This window comes from Phasianus colchicus, chromosome 6 (assembly GCF_987193195.1).
Source record: "Phasianus colchicus chromosome 6, bPhaCol1.hap1.1, whole genome shotgun sequence".
NCBI lineage: Eukaryota > Metazoa > Chordata > Aves > Galliformes > Phasianidae > Phasianus > Phasianus colchicus.
Window position 1 is genome coordinate 5,130,599 of NC_143441.1, and position 23,014 is coordinate 5,153,612.

At 36.4% G+C, this 23,014-nt stretch overlaps 1 protein-coding gene across 5 annotated transcripts in view; it reads left to right on the top strand.

The window, feature by feature from the left end:
• Positions 1-18,692, top strand: part of GOLGA4 (golgin A4) — a 59,952-nt gene extending 41,260 nt beyond the window's left edge. For 4 of the 5 annotated variants that reach the window (XM_031608391.2, XM_031608386.2, XM_090142244.1 and 1 more), the window contains 10 exons: positions 191-312; positions 1,608-1,738; positions 4,399-4,512; positions 5,398-5,418; positions 5,671-5,739; positions 6,294-6,369; positions 7,818-7,921; positions 12,820-12,906; positions 16,065-16,128; positions 17,937-18,692. In XM_031608391.2, coding sequence (XP_031464251.2) covers positions 191-312; positions 1,608-1,738; positions 4,399-4,512; positions 5,398-5,418; positions 5,671-5,739; positions 6,294-6,369; positions 7,818-7,921; positions 12,820-12,906; positions 16,065-16,094 — 754 coding nt within the window. In that variant the 3' untranslated portion in view covers positions 16,095-16,128; positions 17,937-18,692. The remainder of the gene's footprint in view (positions 1-190; positions 313-1,607; positions 1,739-4,398; positions 4,513-5,397; positions 5,419-5,670; positions 5,740-6,293; positions 6,370-7,817; positions 7,922-12,819; positions 12,907-16,064; positions 16,129-17,936) is intronic. The other variant, XM_090142243.1, reaches the window with a different exon arrangement.
• Positions 18,693-23,014: the final 4,322 nt, after the last annotated feature.

The following is a 23,014-nucleotide window of genomic DNA, read 5'->3' on the forward strand; positions in this document are numbered from 1 at the left end:
TTGTTTTACAAATAAATCACCTGTGTCTTCCAGGTGAATTAGATGGGAAGGAGAATCCCACAGAATTCAAAACCAACCCGTTATAAAATAGTTTTAGAAACTTCATGAATTTCTTCCCTTTCTAAACTGTTCTCAAACTCTTCAAAATTTTATTTTCTCGATGAATTTTTTTCTTACTTTTTTTGTACAGATGTGAACAAGAAGACATTGAATTAAAGCACAACTCTACATTAAAGCAGCTAATGAGAGAGTTCAATACTCAGCTTGCACAAAAAGAAATGGAATTGGAAACAGCTGTAAAAGAGACCATCAGTAAGTGATATGTAACTGTAAAATGGAAAGGCTGAAAAGTAACCAGGTGCTTTGAAAAGATATTTTATTTGGAACTCTGATGAAGATACGTATGTAATGATTTGTTGCTTCCTCAAGAAATCAGGGAAAACTTCTCTTGCTAAGCAAATATGTAAATGTTAATTGTAACACAATTAGGAAAAGATGTATTTAGTTTTTCTTCCTGTGTCTTTGGACCGTTTCTTTGACCTAGCTCTGTATCTGTCTGTATCTGTCACGGCAACAGTTACCCAAGACTTCCATTGATACTAAATTTTTTTTGTATGTACAAAAAACAAACAAACGAACAAAACCCCACTTTTAGAGATGAAAGCATTTCCATTGTAATACTGCTTTGGCTTCAGTAATATAGACATGTAATGCTGCGTAATAGTCTGTATGGCATTGAAGGAAGCCTTCTAGTGGAATTCAGAGAACATCCCAAGTTGTACGCTTTCATAGAGGATGATGGAGTCCAACTCCTGGCTCCGCAAAAGACCACATAAAATTCAAACTTTGTATCTGAGACCATTGCTCCTTGAACTCCCAGCAGCTTAGGGCTGTGACCATTGCCTTCAGGAGTGTGTTCCATGCCCACCACCCTCTGGTGAAGCACCTGTTCCTAACCCCCAACCTGACCCTCCCCTGACACAGCTCCATGCCATTCCCTTGGGCCCTGCTGCTGTCACAAGAGCAGGGCTCAGCGCTGTCCCTCTGCTCCCCTTGTGAGAAAGATGCAGAATTGCCGGGAGGCCTTCCCTTCCCTGGATTTGAGAAAACCAAGGGACTTCAGTTGCTCCTCATTTGCCTTGTCCTCTAGACCCTTCACTGTTCTCATATCCCTCATGAGAGAGTGGATGCTCTCAGATAGATATATGTTCTTCTTATATTGTGATGCCAAAAACTGCACACAGTGCTTGAGGTGAAGCTGCACCAGAACAGAATCAGCATTGCAATTTCTTAGCTGAGCCTTATAGGTTTCATTCAGTGTTGCTACTAACGGGCCAAGCAGAGCATACTGCCTGTTAGCTATGTCATGTATATTATAATTAGAGTACAGTGTATTTCATATTTTTTTTTTTACTGTTGATCTTTTGCCATCATAATGTAAGTTGGGGTTGGAGAAGAAAGCATCTTGTGACTTCATGTTTACTGAAGAGCTTTTTTTATGGATACCTACTGCAATTTTTTTAAGCTTTTTTAAGTAGCGTTGTGACTTAGTTCATCCAAATATGTATGCCTTTTGATTTTGCCTCCTCTCTTTTTTTTTTTAATAGGTAAAGCCCAAGAGGTAGAATCCGAATTGATAGAAAACCATCAGATAGAGACAACTCAGTTGCATAAAACAATTGCAGAAAAAGACGATGATCTGAAAAGAACTGTGAAAAAATACGAAGAAATCCTTGAGGTATCTTTCTAAAAAGTGATATGGCTACTTGCATTTCATAATAACTCTTATTTTTTCATTGCAGAACTGGACAGAAAACTGCAATGCATTTTAGCAAAGATCTTTGAAATCTCACTGATTGAATTATACTTTACATGTGTGGTGGCCTAGTTTCCAATTAAAATATTTCGTTGTGTTTTTGGAATATGTAAGAACAGCAAAGATCAGTTCCCAACTCTGATCTGTGATAAGTCCTTATGTCCTCCAACAGTTTTTCTGTGCTCCAGATCATAACAGCAAAAGCAAGCAAGTTAAATTTTAACTTCCACTAGATGATGTTGTTGCTTCTAGCAAGGATTTAAATACAGTGCTAGAAATATCCTCATAGTATAGCTCCCTTCTTTGACATACTCTGTCTGGATTGGTACCACAGTTCTTAAAGTAAGGTTCTCTTTTATGCACAATGCAGTCGTTTTTTGCAAGTAAAACTTCCATTTTTTACTTCTAGCTGGACAATCTATCTTCATGATATTTGTAGGCATAGCCTTGCTCTGATATCACACCAACCAGAAGTTAGCAGCTAACTTCAGTATCAGAGATACTTGACCCTCTAAAGGATGCTTTCTGTTTAATCAAGTAGGAGTTTAGGTACAGAAAATATGCTGCAATAGACTGAATGGCTTTCAGGTGCTAGACTGTTACTGTATTGGGATGCAGTCTTTAACTTTGGACATTCTAGTTCTGCTTGTACAAATAATGTTTAAAAGACTGTGTTTTTTTTTAATTTGTAATAATTGAAAGAGAACTTCTGTTTGTTTATGCTGAGTCCCAAGAGCTATGTCTGAATATTTTATTGTAAAAAAACACAAATTTGCAGGCAGATTATATATCCTGCTCTGTTTTTTGAACGAGGCAATTTGAGTGGATATGACAGGATTTTAATGGAGTTCCCTTTTTTTTTTCTTTTTATCACAGAATTTAGAAAAATAGCATAATATAAAACCTTGAAGTTATTTTTTTCTATGACATACATCATTCCAAATCATACTTGTGTATGCAGTATGTTGCCATTCATGTCCTTAAGATTGAAATAGATCTGTAATGTGAAATCATGAAGCTGTACTTCCTTTCTGTTTTGAGATGCATTTAGCCTGTATGAGAAGCATGCATGCTGTACAGAATTCATAGCCTTGCAAGTTTACGCTCCGTTTGACTTTGTTGCAATTGGAGGCACAAACAATGATGTTCAAAGTGCAGTAAGCTGTAGTGTGATATTCTAAATTACAGACCACATTTATTTTTTAGATAATGGTGTATTTGTGAGTGCTTGTTTTTGTTAGTGTGGCAAAACAATAATGAAACCCTGCACCAGTTCAGACAATTCTGAAAAAGAGTTGCAAGAATCTTAAAAGTGAATAAATATTTGTTAAATTCAGTGGATGTCATATTCATTGAGATCTCTGCTAAAAAAAAATAGGAGCATGTGCATCCACAGATTTTATCAACTGAATGGTAAGCTACCAGTTACTACCATAAATATACCCAACTTGACACATGGCAGGTTTGAGAAACTTTGAATCAAGAAAGTCATGGAGAGAGGTTTCTCTCAGTTATAAGTGGTAAGGAGATGAAGCAAAAATAATGCCAGCTGGGGGAAAGAAGTTTGATCATAGTAACTTTGTAGCTTTCTCTTGCACTTTAAATGTGGTGAATGATGCTAAAAATTAAACTAACTTGATGTGTGTATCCTTAAAGACTTGCAAGAATAAATCATTCTGTTAGAATGACTTATTTACAAAATGTTCTGCTGGTAATTTGTCTTGCTTTATGTGCTGTCTGCTTATCTTTTATAAGCACTGTTATCAAATAGGATTTCACTAGAGTCTCCCTAATTATGGACTTATAAATCAATATAGCCTATAACTTGAGGGCTTTATTTTTTCTATAGGTAAACTAACGAGTATAATTAGAGAAAAATGAAATGTTGTACTCCAGCTAGTTTATCTAAAGCCTGTCTAAGCTAAAGTTGAAATATGTAATTTCAGATGCATATCCCCATGTGAATAAGGGTAGGTTCTGTGGTTTATTGAAATCTTAGTTTGCAACTGTAATTATTCTGGATAGTGTGTAGTTTATGTATTTTCAGAGTATGCCAGATGCTGTATAGAACAAGAAGTTAATGTAATTCCATGTTGGAACCTCACATGATCTCTAATTATTTCAGACTCTAAATCATGATCTCTACTCAGTGGGTTGTACAAGTCATATCTTACAGAAGTTTTAATCATCCTTTCTAGTTGTTTCTTTTCTGTATTTTAGCTCCCTTCTATGACTAAGTGGTGTGCATGCAGTTTTGATTTATTTCAATGGATAATTGTCTAGAAAATGAATGAACTTAGATTCTTAATGTAAAAAAAAAAAAAAAAAGTTAAAATCAACTAGCTATGCCAGTTTTTGACTTTTTAAATAGAAGAGTATAAAGAAACCATGGAAACATAGAATCTTGTTCAGCTCCTATGGTTGGTTGTTTCTTGCTCTTTTTCACTAGCCTTATACTGGATTTCAGACATACTGTTTCTGTGTATGGCATAAGTCTTTGCTGTCAGTCTGCTGTCATTATGTTTTGAGTGGTTAGATAATGATTTATTGTTTAACTAATAATTTCTTCCTGTAATTTGAAGGCTCGTGAAGAAGAAATGACAACAAAAGTTCGTGAGTTGCAGACACAGTTAGAGGAGTTGCAAAAGGAGTCCAAGCAAAGGATGGCAGAAAAGGACCATCGAAACAGTGAAAATGTGAGCTGGCATTAACATTACAGTTATGTCTCTAGGTGTGATGTGTTTTTGTCTTCATGAAGTTCTACGTGTGCAGCCTAAGTTGAATTTTGTTTATCTGAACTTCACCTTCATGTACACATTTTGTTCTTTTAGGTGTTGTCTTCTTCCAAAGTGAACCTGTGCTAATATATTTGATACTACCTTTTTTAATGAGATGTTTAAAAAAAAAAAAAAAAAAAACCTTTTTGTTCCTTTTTTGAGGAGGAGGGCAGGGGATTTTTTTCCTTCTACGTGTTTTTTGTCATTGTTGGGTTTTGGTTTTTCTTTTTTTTTTTTTAATAAGGAAAGGAAATTGCATTGGATCATTTGAATGATTTTTTTTTTTAGCTGAAATTCCCAAGATTACTGAAATAGACCTCTGAATACATCAAGGATGGACAGTGTCTGTGTGCTTTTGTCTTTCTGAGAACACATTCTAGTTAGAGGAATTGTTATTTGATGGACAAAAATATGACTGAGATGAGGAAGAGTCTATGTGGCGTTGTCACTGATCAGAAAATTCCTATTAACCTTAGTTTAAGAATCTTCATTTTGATAGCAAGCACCGTTGGGCATACTGCATATTTAGAAATGCTAGGTTCTTCAAGTTATCTTTATGATAATTGTATTACTGACTCAAGAGAATTTAAATATAAGCTTTGATGCTTATCAGTACAAATAAGCATTAAAAAGTACTTTTTGGGCTACTATAAGTATATAAGCATATTTGTATAAGAATATGATTTGATCATTTCAGTTTTTATCTTCTTGGATTAGTCATATGTGACTAATCCTGAGAATGAGATATTTGATATTTTCTTTTTTCATATCTGCATTTTCATCTTTTTTTTTTTCTTGTTCTAGGTAACAATAGCAGAACTTCAGGTAAGTTTTTATTTTTTTATTTTTATTTTTTTTTCCCTTGGTAATGCTGTGTCACATGGAAACTAGCAGTACTGCTTATCATAGAATCATGGGATCATAGGATGGCCTGGTTGAAAAAGACCACAATGATCATCTAGTTTCAACCCCCTGCTATGTGCAGGGTCGCCAACCAGCAGACCAGGCTGCCCAGAGCCACTAAAGCAGTATGTTCAGTAGTTTATTGAAGTTTTCTGTATGTGGCTTTTCTTTCAGGCGCAGCTTGCACAGAAGACAACACTTGTCAATGATTCAAAGCTGAAAGAGCAGGAGTTCAAGGAGCAGGTAAGGCTGCTTCCCTTGAACAAGGGAAGAACATCATCTTTTTTGATGATTTGTATTTGGAATATTAAACTTTTTGTTCCTTCCAACTGATGATGTAGCACAACTCTATACAGGAAGTATGATACTAATATGTGTAAAATTGTTTTGACTCATACATCTATGCACATTTTCAAAATACTCCTCAGTCCCCAGGGTATGAAAATACCAAATGTTTGTGGTGCAGGTTATCAAAAACATTTGCAGAATGAAAAATGTATGAATGTCCTTTTTGAAATTATGGTTCCCCACTTTTTGTAAACTAGATCTTCTGGCTTTAGGTAAAATAAGTAATTTTCTATCTGTGTTTTTATATGTGCTTATGTATGTATGTGTATATACATGTATACATAAAGTGTATATAGGTATATTTTCCTTAGTTGGACACAGTTTTTAGTAACGTATTTAAGGGCAAATATATTTTGCTGTATTAGAATGTCAGGAAGCTTAGCTGGAACTTTTTATGCTTACTTTTAACTTACTTTTAACAGTTCTAATCTTGATTGTGCTCTGTTCAGATTCATGTACTGGAAGACAGACTGAGAAATTATGAAAAGAAAATGTATGTCACATCAGTTGGAACACCACACAGAGGTACGTATGTAGTTTTCATCAGATAAGTTTGTGGATTTGAAAGATATGCTTTTGTTTAGAGACTCTATTAAAACACCAGGTTTTTTGAAACACTTTCATAATGTTTTTTGCAAATCATGTAGCATTTTTGTTTGATGTCTCATAAGTGGAACAGCTCTGTATCAGCAATCTGTTATCTCTGGGGGGATTGATAGAGGCAGTTTCAGTGAAAATGGGGCGGAGGGGAATTATACCCTAGCTAACTGAATACAATGTTTATGACTCCTTAAACATCTTAACTATGCAATTATTACATTTCACAAATCTTTCTTGTGTTCCATGTCAGGACCCTTGCCATTCTTATAACTAAATGTCCTTTTCAAGATCTCCTGCTCTGACATCTTGATTACCGTACTATTACTTTTCTTGCTCTATCCGTATTTATTAAGAACACTCCTTTAAAAAGTTGTTTTGCAGAGTTACTTTAAGCAAGTATTTTTAACCTCTCTCTGTGGACCATTTCTTCTTTATCAAAAGTCCACTTTCTCTTAAGACTTATGTCCCAATTAGTCCAATATCTAACCTAAACAGCTAATTTAATTTGCCACTGGCCTGTGATGCTGGGCTTACGTTAAATTATGCATCTTTCTATCTTCCATCTTTACCTTGGTAAGAATAAGCTAAACTATTACTTTATTCTCTATAAATATTCCTCATAAAATTTATCCTTCACTGCTGTCTTTGCAAAACTTGATGATTATATTCATAGTTTGGTATACCACTGCCTATCATGCTCATGAATGCCTTTTTCTTTTTTTTCCTTAACTTTGTACTCCTTTTTTGTTTCCTCCTATGTGTCCTGTATCTCCTGTCTGACAGCTAAAGTTTCTCTCTTGATCTCGTACTGCAGTTCTTCACATTCCTTGATAACCCTGTAGTTAATACAAATAAAGCACATTTCATTGGAAAAAATATTAACACTTGTAGTTATTTCATTTTTTTTTCATCTACTTTTCCCTGCTTTCAACTATCTTAAATTCAGAATCTGTTATATCAATTTATCTTTTCTGCATTTCCTCTGAAAGCTAAATTGGTATAATTTCTGATTTCAGATGCACTGATACAAAATTGGAATCAAGTCATAGTCAAGAAAAACAGCGGAATCTAAAGAAATAGGTTTTAAGTCTATCTGGTATGCGTTAAAAAGAAGAGATGCATGAATTTTCATTTAAAAACAAAACTTCATGAGTAGTACGTTGTTGAGGATTTTTAATTAAATGTGCTGATCCATTATATTTTAAGCTTCAGGAAATTGCTCTAAGTAGGTTTTAGGCATCTGGCATAATTACGGTCACTATGCCCGTGTTTCATACTTGGTTACAATTTGTTTCAGTCACTTTCTGACTATGAGTAACTTACATTCTTATGAGTTACTCTCAGTATAAATATATTTTTTTTTGTTTACACAGATGGAAATCTTCATCATACTGACGTCTCTCTCTTTGGAGAGCCTACTGAGTTTGAATACTTGAGGAAAGTGCTCTTTGAATATATGATGGGTCGTGAGACAAAGGTATGGAAACTTGTATGCAGTGATGTGATGTGGGTTAGAATGAAGTTTAGCTTCCTTGCTGTATAGATCTGAAGTGCCATGATGTTGGTGGTTCATCTTGCATTGTCTGTTATTGTAAAAAGATTCAGTGGACTTTCAGGGCTTTTTTACAAAGAGATACTGAGATAAAACGCAGGGGAAGTGAAAGGAGAGAACACTGGGGAGGGGAAGGAAGTGTCACATCTCTCACCAAGGTACTTAAGAAACAAATACCTCTACAGGTAGGTGTTATTTTACCAGCAGAAGTCTTAGTGTCAGTCAGGCTTACTGGACTTTGAAAGCTGATATGCACTATATTAGCAAACTACTTTTGTGATGTTATCTTGGTGCAAATACAATTAAGTTACAGTTGTATTAAATATTACCTTGTTACTAGCTCTGAAGGTGAAGTTTTTTTTTTCAAATTGTTCCTTAAAGATCTTTTATAAGGCACCCAAATCTGTGTACCTTCACTAGTTTGTATTAACTTACTTTTAAAAGCAGAGTAAAGCTGCACAGTAGGCTCCTTGTTGTATGCTGACAAGCTTGTAAAATCATTCCTATGTTGGAATTTTACTAGCTTGTAACAATACTGATGCTAAGAAATTGACCAGCTTCAAAGGAGGTATGTCATAACACAAACATTTTTCTTGGATGATAAATGCTATGTGGATGAATATATATATATTTTTTCCTCCCCGGAGTTTTTCCATTCTTTGTTGTGCTGCTTTCAACTTGGACTACTATTAAGTAAAAAGGTTTTATGCAGGTTTCTTTGTTAGTTGGGTCTGTTCTCATTGTGTTCCATATGGAATAAAACTTGTTCTATACGGGACTTTTTGTCCTTTCAGGATTCTTCTTTCTTTTCATCCCTTTTCTTACTTTGCTATTTAACTTCCTTTCTATGTAAAACATAAATCCTGGATCAAAACAAACTAGAATCACTAGTTAGCTTCTGTTCCTCAGCCTGTGGCTCATTGGCTGGCTCTCTCTGGCTCTCTCACCTTAATAGCATTTGATTGAAATCATTAAAGAAAAATACATACATTGCTGGATAATTACAATAACTTTTGAATTGTGAAGGACTTAAACATGAGAAAATGCTAATATATATATATATATATATATATATATATATATATATAAAAACACTAACAACAATAACAAACTTTGTCAGCCATGTTTCAGCTTCAGCCATCCCATGAGACTGTAATGGATGACTGGTGCATATTGTTGATGCAGGTAGCAAGAATTCTGTCATTCCTTCAGTTGCTTTGATTGAAAGATGTCTGTATTTGTGTGTGTATGTAATTGCTCTGGAGATTACACTCTGTAATTAGAAGATGCCATTACAACATTTCCTGCACACAGACTCCTAAAAGCAGATGAGTATGGGGGAAAAACTGTATCAGGAAAAATAGACATTGAGTTCCTGTAATAACTTGTGAAGGCATTGTTTTAAAACTGATAGAAGTGAAAGGGAAAGTAAATTTAATTCAAATAAAAAAGCATAATAAACAATTTTCAAAGCACTACAGCTGTTAGCTTTGGGAAATCAGATTTAGATAGGTAATGAATGATAAACTGAAATTGAACATGATTGTATTTCTCTCTATCATATTTTCGTACTAATCTGATCTGATAACATCATAGCAATTTTTATTTGAGGATGAATGTTCTAATATATTGCAAAAAAGGGAAGGTTTCTGGTATTGCTGTTATTAGCTGATCAAGGTTGTAGCTGTTCTGGTATTTGTTACTGAAAAACTAAAATGCAGTGAAGGATAACATTTATATATACATAACATTAATATATATATATATATATATGTATATATTTATATACATATTTGCTAATGTAAATCTGAAGGTATTTTGGTGGTTTCTTCAATTTTGCTTCAAATAGTACACCCAAGCTGATGTCATACTGTTGTTCAACCATTGGATATGTGACTGGAAGACACTGAGGTTAGCTTCTGCAGTCAGGGTTGTATCTCATACCTTAAGTTTACTTGACTATGTCTTGAAAATAGTTTGGTTTCTTCCTGCTACACTGATTGGAGACCCATAATAAATGGTGATGTGATTGTTATAATCCATTTAATACTGTGTTAATAGATTCAGAGTGTATATTAATATGCACTTCTTATTATCAACACGTTAATTGAGTTAAAAGAACTCTGTGATCAACCTCTTTGATACAGATGTACCCTCTTAGCTTCTGTTTTCACAGACCAGGTGCAGCAATTATTTCTTACAAGTTATGCAGTCAATTCCCCAGACCATCCTTTGAGCAGGGTCTCCTTTATCAAGTACAAAAACCACTTTGTGTCTCAGAAGTAGTTCTGCAGTGGAATAAGTCATCTTTGTGTGCCTGATGCGCTCTTTAGTGAAAGCATTTCTATAGAAGCTGTGCAAACTATCCTGAACAATTTACCATTTATGCAGCCTGGTAAACAGTTCTGGTATTGTATTAAGTGGAGGGATGAGTGAATGCATCAGTTGTGCAAAAGTGCTGGAAAGCTAAGAGAAATGATGAGGGTTGCTAGTGGTTCAGTAGCTAAGATTCAGGAATTACGACTGTAACGTTTAACCCATAGAATCTGCAGCTTGTCACAGTCTTTGTAAGCTGTTTCACTGATGTGCACATTTGTATTTGCTGGGGATTGTTTATTGTCTTCTCCTCCAGTCCTGTAATACTTTTTCCCTTTGTTTTTCCTTGGCACAATCTATGAAATGAAATAATCAACTAAGCATATGCACCTTGATCAGAATATCTGAACTCAGAGATGCATGGCATACACAATCAGGTTCAATAAAACTGCATTTTCTACAAGCACGTGAATGGCTGAACTTCCAGCTCTACTGCACACTTAATCTGAAGTTTTGCAAAAGTCCTGGAGGACCATTTTGGCAGATGCTTCTCCTTGTTACTTCACTGTGCCACTTGGAGTCTGTTCTGAAGTCAGAAAGTCAGTCTGAATGTTGTATGTGTTTGATAAATGTGTTTCCATCAGCTAGATAAAGGAGTGAATGAAATAGCACAGAATTACGTTCTGTCAGGCTTGCTTCAGGCTTTGCAGCTCTACAGCTCACATATCAGAGAGAATAAATCAATACAAATCTTCTTCTGGCGCCTGGCCGTGCTTTTGTGCATTGCAGAATGACAAGGGATATTTCTGTCAAACTCCTGCACGATTTTTGAAGGGTCTGGCTTTGACCTGCAGCTCTCAAAACGAAGGGGGCTGATGGATATCACTGTGAAAGCATTATTTACAGAGCTCACATAACTGACCTCAGAAAGAAATGCAAGCTGGCATCTCTTACAGTAGGGCTGGTTATTACGTTTGTGAAAGCTGTGAGTCTGTCAGTGGGTGGGTACAGAGATGCACACCCAGGAAGGTCCATGTATGTTCACAGTTATTGTTTTGCTATCCCTAGTGACATAGACTGTTAGTGAAGTAAGTTCTGGACTGTGAATAGTACTGAATTCTTCTGCTTTAGAATCTCTGTAGTAGCCCCAAGAACATGGAAAATTTCAAGTCACTGAGAGTGTTGAATTACAAAACACTTTTTTTCAGGAAAGAAGGTTTTAGCCTCTGTTTAAGTTGGCACATAAGAATCTGTGCCTTCATGCAGTATTTGCAGTGTTTGTAGATTTTTTGTTAACATTTGCACGCCGTCCTGTGGAAAATAGTCATACAGTTTGAAGAGATGCTAAGCTCAGTACTTTCTAATCTTTTAGTCCTAGATCATTGTGATCAGGGTTTTGGCAAACGAGGTGGTAAAAGCACAGGATCTGTTTGTGATGCTGGGAGTGCTCCTTATTGTATCTGGCAACTGCACTACAGGCTCTTCTTAATTATGCGAGCTACCAATATATTTAAATGAAACTTTTTTTTTTTAATCAAAAGGTTTCATTCGACAGGACTCGTTGAATGTGTTTATCCCTAATTAATTATAGACAGAAGCAGTATCTGCAAGTTAGAGGTTTACCTCTCACTTTTAGCTGTGATCATTTTTGTCCTGCAGCTGCTTTGTTGCTGCAGTCTCCCTCCTCATTCCACATGTGGTGAGGCTGGTAATAAGCAGTGGACTTTGAGAGCAGCAATCTTATCTCAGCCACATTCTTGAAGAGCAACAGCTACTGCTTCTGTAGCAATCACTGTTCTGTTTGAGCTGCCCTGCAGTTCTTACTTTGACCTTTCTTGTGAAAGTCACCAGAACCACGTTCTGTGCCTTTTGGAATTTTTTTATTCCCACTAATCTGTTTTTAAAAGGGAAATAATTGCTTGCTTTGCACGAAAGTTTGACATTCTAACATGTTCCATCTGAGGTTGTCTAAATGTTTTGCTAGTTAAACATGAGCTACTGTATACCTGCTGACAATATTTTGACAACTGCAGTTCTGCATCTCACATTTGGATCTTTCTCGGTGCTTCATTTCTTTGTGTTTCTTTACCAAATATTTGGGTGATGTGAGTATAGGTGAATTCATAAAGACTCTTTCAGATTCCACGTGCCTCAGATGAGCTTTTCAGAAAGGCTGCGTTAAGATTAAATGTGGCAGGAGCAGCATTTGCAACAGTTTGCTGCTGTTATTAATGGACTTGAATACTCTAGAGCTTACATCATAGTACAATAGCTGCAGTTTGTGACAGTGTGAAATGAACACTCTTCTTGGTTTCTATGTATTTCACATAATGTATCATGCCATGCAAATACAGCATGAAACTGGTGGTTATTTTTTAATTCCTTTCATTATGCTTTTTGGAGACATTACTAAAAATAACAGTCTTCTCAAGAGAAGCATATTTTAAAATGTTAAGAAGCATTTTAGGTCACATGATAATAATTAAAGATGATCTGTTTCTTTTCAGACGATGGCCAAGGTTATAACAACAGTGCTGAAGTTCCCAGCTGATCAGACTCAGAAGATACTAGAGCGAGAAGATGCACGACCATTGGTAAGTTGTACCAATAAGCTAAAGTTCATGCAAAAGATGATGTTGCAAGAATAAGAAATTGGACACTTTCTTTAGATCTCTCTTTCACACTTTCTTTCTCTATGTCTCCACCTCTTTCCCTCCAATGGAATGTTAAATTCTGCCAGTAGGTTATAGCAAAAATGGAAAAAAAAAAAAAAAACAAACCCAAAACCAAGCACATTTTCTTAACTAGAATTTCTGTCTAAACCACATTTGTGAAAGCTACTATTCTGAGATTAATTTTCTTACCAAAAAAGTTAACTGAGAGAATATTTGTGTTACTTAAATTCAGAAATTTCTGCAGATTCATAGGTGTTTTATGGAAAAAATGGTAGAAGAGAGGCTTTTTCAGCCCTGGAGTAAAATATTTGATAAACACAAGAACAACATTTGCTTGTAGAATAGAAAACTCATTAGTTCACCCACCTGGGATTTGTGCTATAGAAGTGGAATATATACAGAATCACAGAATGGCCAGGGTTGGACGGGACCTCAAGGATCATGAATCTCCAACTTCCTGCCACATGCAGGGCCACCAACCTCCTCATTTAATGCTAGACCAGGCTGCCCAGGGCCCCATCCAATCTGGCCTTGAACACCTCCACAGACTGGGCATCCACAGCCTCTCTGGGCAGCTGTTCCAGCACCTCACCACTCTCTCTGCAAAGAACTTCCCCCTGACATCCAACCTAAATCTCTTCCCTCCTTCAACTTTGAAACCATTTCCCTACAAAACCATATACATGGAACTTTGTGTCAGTATCCTAACAAGAATTTATTTATTTATTTATTTATTTATTTATTTAGTACTAAAGAACCATCAAAATATGTCAGGTTGACTCTCAGGAAGGACAAATGAAAAATAAGAATTTCAGACAATTTCTGCAGTGCTGCCTTTTCACCAGTGGTGCTGAGTAATATAATAGCAAGATTTGATCTTGTACAGCTGTGGGGAAGGAAATAAAGTGATGGCAATCAATCTGCATAGATGCACGCATTAGAGAATAAAATTGGTGGGACATTCAATAGAGAATGATTCCTTTTAATTGTAAATAATTAAATATTGCTTAACTTTTTAAAAAAATATTATTACTTCATTGTTTTTATTTTTACCCCTAAATTTTTTGAGGGATAGAGTGGAACTGTACAGCTTCAATCCTTGTGGTTTTGGAATGTCTGTGATGAGAGGTTTTATTTGTTTTCTGTTTGTCTTTCCATTTTAAATAAACATATTAAATATTTCGTCTTTATTGAAGAGCTGAATTGGGGTTTCAGAAGCAGGGCCAAAAGAGATGAAGAATATATGACCACAAGCATTTATTTGGCATTACTCTTACTGTTTTATATAGTGGAGTTGCTTTTTATTAAGACAAAAACTGCAGTAATAGCTTTGTCTGTGTTGTATCTGAAGTCAGTATTGTGATCCTTCTCTTTGTGGATTAGCTGAGTACAATATTTAGGGACTTAAGTGAGGGAAAGAGCTGCATTCTCTTTTTCTCACTTGCCTTTTGGATATATTGAACACTTCCAGAAACAAAATCAAAGTTTGAATGTTTTCACCTGTAGTTGCACTTCTCATAATGCTACTACATCAGCAGAAAATCACAGAATCACAGGACATAAACGTCGTGTTGAACCCTTGAAGTGAATTTAATAAAAAGTTTCCATCGTTTCATCAGCTTGAAGTATCAGATGAGGAAAGTGTTTGATACTTCAACATTTTCTGTAGGCTTTGTCCTGTGAGCCTTGCAATCTTAAATACTTAATACAGTTTTAAAGTCATGTAAATGCTGATAAAAGTGTAACAGTAATGTCTTGTGCGTTGCAAGCATCCTATTTTTGTTCTCAAAAGGCTTTTATTTAAACCAATTTCTCATCTCTGCCATATTATTTGAAGTTATTCACTCTACTCTTGCTTCTGAAATAACATGACAAATTATAAATTATAAATAAATGAAGCAATAATTATGGCTTGCCTAAGACTCTTTCTCAGACCTTCAGTTAGAAAGCTGACTTTCTATTTGATTTATTTATTTGCACACTCTAGTAATATTCTAGGAGAGTCTGAGTTGGTCAAAAGTGAGGTTAGAGTTGGAGCTTGTCTTTCAGCTCCCTGTGCTTTTTGGTATTTGAAACTTGGTCTTCTCGAAAGAGGTGCTCACCAATTCTGATACAAAAGAAAACTTCAAGTTAATCCAACAAGTTTTGGTACTAACTAATAATTTGGGGCGAAGTTATGGCTAGTCATACAAAGAACTTTTTTCCAGGCTGCAAGTGCTTTGATGGTTATGAATATCAGAATTCAAAGAAGTTGATGTCTTAATGAGAAACTTCTTCAATTTCACATAGCAGTGTTTCTTGGCTCAGATTTAGCCTGTCATTTTTTGTCCCTTCCAAGTACACAGAGATGAAAAAATAGACATCTAACAAAGTCAAATATAAGGACTTGCTGTGCATACAGCTAATGAAGGGCACAGTCATTTTTCTCTTCAGTTTCGAAGTTGCATTTGTTTACCAAACAACAAATTAATGTTTGTGGTGAATGTTTTGTAATTCTGTTCAAGACTGAAACAAGTGGGGGAGTCATAAATTATTCTGTTAAGAGATATGCTGTGGTTTGTTTGTTTGCTGATGTGTACTAACATGATTGTCGTGTTTCTTCACATAAAACCAGAATGATAGCAGTATTTCAAAGTATCCAGTATTTAGATCTCATGAGTAATAATGTTACAAACTTATAAATGTGCATTTTTAACATAAAGCTTAGTTGGCTTTGTATGTGAATTTACAGCCAAGAGGTTTAAAACTAATTTTAATGTGTAAATTGTCAATTTAATGTGCTACTGAAAAGGAATCAATGTGCTTGTTAGGAAGTGCCTGTGAGTACTTGTCCTTTTAGTCTGTCTGTCTCAAACAGTAGGAATATACTTGAGAGGTTTCTACTTAAACCTTTAACAGATCCCTCAACAGATAAGTGTACACCAGACCAATGTATCTCCTGCATTAATATGTTTTTTGCTACCTACTTATTGTGATCCAACTGTAGCAATCTCATCTGTAATCAGTAGATGTTCACAGCATTCTTACATATGCTTTACCATGTAGTCCAATAAGCTGTTTTCTTCCTGGCTTTGTAGTTTGCCTCACCTCGCAGTGGTATCTTCTGAATATTCCATCAGTCTGTGCTTAGTTAGCATGTGGGTGAGTGAAGCCTAATATGTACTTGTTTTGTTTGGAGATAAAACCTGTAGTATGATATTAATCATTCTTCTGCTTTTTTTTTTTTTTTTTTCCCACCCCTCTCTTGGCTCCTTTTTGGTAATTAAAAGCATTTTAAGACTTTGTTTTGTAAGTGTGTGATAAACTTTGCTTTATTCTTATGTTACAAATCCAAGTCTGAGCATGGTAAATATTGATTCAAAAGCAATCTTTCTGAGATACAAGAATAACTTGAAATGTTGATTGAGGTGCAGAAATCTGAGTTCTAGGGGAAAAATCTTATTTAAAATCAAATGATATGTAATGTTAAATTTTATTGTGCTTGGCTAAATCTTAATCCATTTTCCAATCTCTTTGTAGTTTTTTGAATAAGCTATAAGTAAGCTTATAAATAGATAAGTCAGTTTTGAAAATGGTGATGCTGTCTGAAATGAATTCTGTACATCTTCTAAATATGATGATGTGTTATTTGAAAGAAACTTAATGAAATATCCTCTGTAGAGTGATTTGGAGTATGATGGCATTTAAATGTTAGTACCTTTCTGAATCAGAGCCTTGGCTTGGTGTCAAGAGAATGTAGGGCACTGAGATGAGGGAGAACACTTTGGGGACCTTTATGCTTTCAGTTTACTCTGGTTTTCCAGAGTTTTTCCAGGTTTTATTAAGTTGTTTTCATGAAGAAAGCATGATGCTATTTGTAATGTTACAAGAAAGCAAAAGCTGGCTTAGATCTAAAGGCAAAGGTTGCATTTGACTAACCCAGCTAAACAAACAATGTGAAGGAGTAGTGGCTGAGAGAGGAGCAGAACATGCAAATGCCCTAGCAATGCTTTTTGCATTGCCTAATGTTACCACTAGAGCATGATGTTTAATAAACTCTTCATGGTGAGTTCTGTAGGATGTGGTCAGCATAACTTTCCTTCATCCTTTGCAATGGAAGATCTTTTAAACCTTTCACTTTAAATACAATAGCAAGTACTTTATTGCACTCAAAATGCAATAGCTTCTTGACAAAATCAGCAGCTATTTTCTCTAGCCTTCTTTTAAAAATAATTGAATTGTTAGTAACGATAGGACAAAGCTCTTTACAACGTGATTGCAGAGAGCACATTTGAAACTTCAATTCTTGTGCTTTCTATAAGGCTGATGTTAAAGCTTTGTGCATTCTCAGCTGTCTTTGGTGGCTGTCACAGGAGGGCCTGATTTTTGGCTTTATAGTTAGCAAATGCCTGTACTGTGGGACAGTAGGCGTGGAAGCTTTGCAGCCCTCATTATTGGATTGTTGTTTTTTAGTTTATCTCAATATTTTTGTAACTTAGATTAACAGTTTGCCAGCAAAAGAATGATTTTCTAGTGTGCATGAAACTTAAAAATTCAGGTGATTATTGTGAAAGTAATGATCTTCTTGATAGCCCCCAAATTTGACTTCACTGCAGTTTGGATGACAGGCCTCAAACAGAGAGAACAACAATTGGCTTGAGTTTTTAAGTGGATTGATATGTGACAGTATGGTAGACTTCACTATTTCCAGTGATATTTCTGACTGTTCTGTTACAGGTCTTTTGATTTTATTTTATTTTTTAATCAACTTTCTCAACAGTTGTGATAATATCAGAATGGAATTACTTAATCAAAATTGCCTACTAATGTGGTCGTTTGATTTAATCTGAAATTCTTGTATCTCCTATTCCTATCAATTAATAATAATTTCATTTTTAATAGTAAGTGCTTCTGAGTTGCTCTTAATAAAATACTGTCCATTCATTTCTTTTCACTTTCTATTTCTCTAGTCATGGCTACGACCGTCCTGAAGAGATCACAGTGAGAATGTCTCATAACAGTGCTGCTTAGAAATACGTTCATATCTCTGTTTGTTGCCCCTTGAGAGGGGGCGAGAAGAAAAGCTATTATTCAAGGTCACAAATGGAACAGCAAGAACCAAAGCTCAGCACCACCTTTGGACCATGAATATAGTTAAAACTGCCTTGACAAGAGACGCTAATCAGGGGTTATCTGGGGATGAGTCTTTTTTCTCTTCTATTGAACACTCTCTTCTATTTTGTGTTAAAGGTTATTTTTTTAAAGGAGAGAAAAGACTACCCTAGGAAGGAATTGCCCATTGCTGTATCTCTATACAGGTTTCACTGGGTGTTTTTTAAGAGTTGAACTAAATGGTTTGTCTCTTCTATTTATTTTTTTATTTTTGAATGAATTGTGCAATACATTTTTGGATGGATAGCAGTTGAGGTGATTTTTCCGGATGAACTGGGCACTCTTGTTTGACTACTCCTCTACCAATTTGATCTTCTGATTGTTTGCTAAAGGTCACTTCCTCTATGCTTTTGCCTACAATAAATCCGAATTGCAGTACCTCATTTGTTTACTTCTAGCTTTTGTACTTATATTTTCTGGAAAAAAAAAAAAAAAGTACATTACTGTAAATTGTAAATAGTTAATACATAACTGTATCATAATGCTGATCTGTGATTGTTGACAGCACTAATCTGACAGGGGCTGAGATGAAATAAAGTTTATTTACTATATAATTTTGGAACTTCTTGTTGCTTGCTGCTTCTTTTGAAAGGCTCCACCAGTTTTGTTCTCATTCCTGTTCAGGACATCCATCCCTAAGATGTTTCCAGGCTGAAATTGCTCTCATGTCAAGAGCTGTAAGAAATCAATGGAACTACTCAAACTTTCCAGGGAATGCAACCTGTAAAATAGGTGCATACTGAGCTGATGGTGTAGTATGTGCATCTATCTCAGTGCATCTATCTCAGTGTATACTGGGATAGAGTGTAGCAAGCAAGGAGGTTTGCTTTGTTAAGGTTTTAAATGGTTCAAGCTGATCAATCCTCTGCATTATTTTTGATAAGTGTCTGTAGGAACAACAAACCTCAGTAGTTCACCTCTGATCATAAGCAGGCCTTCTGAACATAATGCCTGCCTGAAAGATCACCGGATCACACAATCGCAGGGGTTGGAAGGAACCTCGAGAGATCAACAAATCCAACCCCCCTGCTTAAGCAGCTTCCCTGTCTGCTTTACAGGAGCAATGAGTTCAGTGCTGGTGCACCTGCCTGGAGCAGCCACCACCCTGTTCTGGGGACGCTCAGTCTGTTCCTTGCTTTTGATAGCTAAGGACCCAGAGCTGCATCTTCACATTCACTTGCTGACTGGCAAAAATCTCTTCCTTTTCATGCTGCTTTATTATTTGCAGTATTTGTTTTCCCCTTGTATTAAACATCAGTTGTCAGATTTTTTTTTTAATTTTTTTTTTGTTTGTAATATTTTCAGCTATAGAAAGTTTTTGCTTCTGCAGTATATCTGATCCCTGTCTTCCAGTGTGTTGCCAGATGTCTCAGCAGCCTGTGCCAGACTTCACAGGGTACGTTTGGTTCTGAAAAATGCACGTTCCTTCCTGGTTGGCTGGGGATTTGTAGGATTTGGCTATCATTATCATTAGAGCAACCCCAAACATGGACTTTGTGTTTCAGTTTTCCATGTAAGGTATAGGTTTTCCTAGGTTTTGGGATATTAAATGTAGGGATCTGTTATTTTGACAGCGAGTTTCATTGTGATCACTTACTGTGCTTTTCTCTTTATACAAATAGGTTGTTCTTCACGTGTCCTGTCCTTGTTCTTTTCCTTCCACGTGAAAGTTACTGGCTGTGGGCAGCACTTTATCAAGCATGACCTAAGTGCAGCAGGCCAAAGTGAAACCTCATATTCATGTGAAGGACAGAGCAAATAAATGATGGGTTTTTTTTTTCCCCTGAAGTGACCTAATTAAAGAATGGGAGATGACAGAGTTATCCTTGATTGTGCTTTTAATTAAAATCAGAAAAATGCTCCCCAAGTTCACTTTTTCAAAAACGTTATTTTCCCTTCTATAAATTACTCATAAGCAATCACATAACTATTTCTTAACGTAATGGAGAAGGTGTAACTGCAAGGTTTGGGGCAAACAAGTTCTAAGTGCTTCTTTATTTAAGGGAATATGTAAATAAGGCATTGCTTTAGAATCTAAATAGAGGAAATGAGAGTGAAGGCATGAAAATGAAAGCTTTACTTTGAGTGATGATTTATTGTTTCTTGGAGTATCATCACAGACCCTGATAGTAGAGCTAATGCAATTATAAACTAAGATATTCCAGGCCACAAATACCTCTGATTATAAAACATTCTTGCTTAGACACCCGTAGCTAAAAGCCAAAGACATACCAAAGTTTTGGCTGCCTTTTTACCAAAGGTTAGAGGATCCCAAGTTTGTTTAGAGTGGAATGTTAGAATGCTGTGCTGCAAGAGAATGTGTTTGGATTTTTTTATGTTGAACTTTCCTCTAGTTTTACATGCAGTCAGTGTACATTGCATGTGTAACTGTGCACCCACGTGCACGAGCATAGAAAACCAAAAGATCTATTTATAGATCTGTTTATATAGACTTAAAATGTTTCCCAAGCATCCTCAAGTGTTCGAAGGCTTAATCTCTTAATTCCAATGAAATATGTGTGGAACTTTTATTCCTGTATTATCTCAGTGCCTAAGCTGATGTTTATTGGCAGTGTACAGCTGTACGGTACTTGACTGAATGCTGAGGTGGGTTCATTTGGTAATTCAGACACCCTGCATCCAGTCTTACTGTCTGTCCACAGCTGTGCTACAAATAAAAAATAAATAGAATTCCTCTGTAGACCTTGCTAAATGGAGCAACTTATTTTTTTATTTGCTTTCTCATGAAATGATGACTTTCACAACGTCATTGCTGTTTCATCACGGATAACAAGATGAGCAGTAAGTGGCAGCTTTTCCCTTGCTTCCTTACATCCCTACCCAGATACAGGAATCCTTGTGTTCCTTGCTGGTCCTCAAAAAGAATGTGAGCTTGGGACTTGAAATGGTGTTTGGTTGTGTTTATTCATAACACTGCACATTAGACATGCTAGAGCAGAAGTAAGCATCAAATTGGATGTTGTTCTATGCCTCTGATGTAGGAGTTGTCACCTTTAATTTTCCCTTTTCTTGCAGGCTGTCGTTTACATTGATTGTAGCCTTCCCCTGTAAGCATTGATGCAGCTTTCTTTGTTAGAGTAATTTTAAAGGCATGTTGGCTCAAACTTAGGAAGGACATCTCTAGAGATTTCCTTTATTGTAAAACAATGACAGCTATTTTCTTCCTGACCACGTAACACCATGTGATGTTTTAGAGAAGCCATCATTAAGCCCGTGGTAATGACACGTTGTCTTATGGCTGTGCTGGAAGATCTCTGCACAGTGATGGGGGAGTTACAAACGTGGCTCATGCATCTGCTGTGTCAGACGACCTGCTTTTCTTGGTTGCAGCTTCTAGATCAGCCCAGGTCACAACATCACCTCTTAGTTGTTGGACAAATGAGTGCGGTAGTTACTTGGCCTCTAATGAAGCATGTCAGATTAACTAAAGCTGCTCTGATTTTGTTGCAAGCTTTTCCAAATGGAGACCCAATGTGGACCCTGGGGTGGACCAGGTTTGGGGTCTGGAGGCCACCCTTGGGGTTGATGCTGAAGCTTGAATCTGGAGCACTTTCTGTAAGAATTTAACTTCGCTGATAGGAATGAACAGCAGGTATGTATGCTGTAATCTTTGTCGCTGTTAGTATTTTGGAAACTTTATTGGTCCAAGAAAATATTTAGCCTTGTTATTGAGATCAATGATTCCTACTTGTTACAGTGCTGAAGTCCGCAAGAAAAATTGCTGCTGTGGTTAGTGACATTATGCATCATCCAGTTTTATTGGAGTAAGGGAAGCACTTAAAAGCTTTGTAACTTGGATCAAACCATGTATCTGTTGCAAGAGAGTCAATCAAACAAAAGCAGTATGTGAAGACTCACAAGAGGCCTCTCTGTGCAGCCAACTTTTCCTATGCTCTGTGCTTCCCAAAAAAGATAACAACAACAAAAAACATAGCCAATCCAAAATTCTTCTGTGCATGTTGTTGCAATGATATCTGAGGTTTACAATTTCTGGAGTAGCGTGCTTTAAAAATAATAAATATTTCCTCTCCTTCTAGCCTAGGCCAGGACCAGAGTTATATGGCAGTGATAACAGTGGTACAATCAGTAGCAAAAATAAAAGAGGAAGGGTGATCAGAAAGATTTGGGTCTTCATTTAGGTAATGAAAATAATAATTAGGTTGGGTTATTTTCAGAAAATGAATGTTTTGCCTTCCAATGCTGAACTCTACCTTCAGCTTCCCTGAGAGGTGTTACTAAATAGAAAGCAACTGTCCTCACCTTGCAGCCCTGCAGCCAGGGCAGGTGTTATCTGAAAGTTAATTAAAGAACAGCAAGCTTCAGCCCAGGATTTCAGTGCTGTTCAGCAGCAAATTAACATCTGATCCAAACATGAATTCAATATTGGAGGTAGGTAAGTTTTCTTTTTTTTTTCCCCACACAAAGCCTGCTGCAGACATCACTTCTGGACTGGGCCTGCAGGCTCCTGTGCCAGTAGAAATTGTGTCCCACAGGGGTCAGTGCTGGGCTGATACTCTTCATTGTTTACTTTGACAATGGGGTTGAGTGCACACTCATCAAGTTTGCTGATGATAAGCAATGGGGTGCAGTCAACACACCAGACAGATGAGATGCCATCCAGAGGGACCAAGACAGGCTTGAGAAGTGGGCCCAGGTAAACCTCATGAGGTTCAACAAATCCAAGTGCAAGGTGTTGCACCTGGGTCGAGGCGATCCTCACTACCAATACAAACTGGGGGATGAAAGGACTGAGCTCAGCCCTGCCAAAGACCTGGGGGTACTGGTGGATGGCAGGCTGGACATGAGCCAGCACTGTGCCCCCACAGCCCAGGAAGCCAACAATATTGATGCTGTG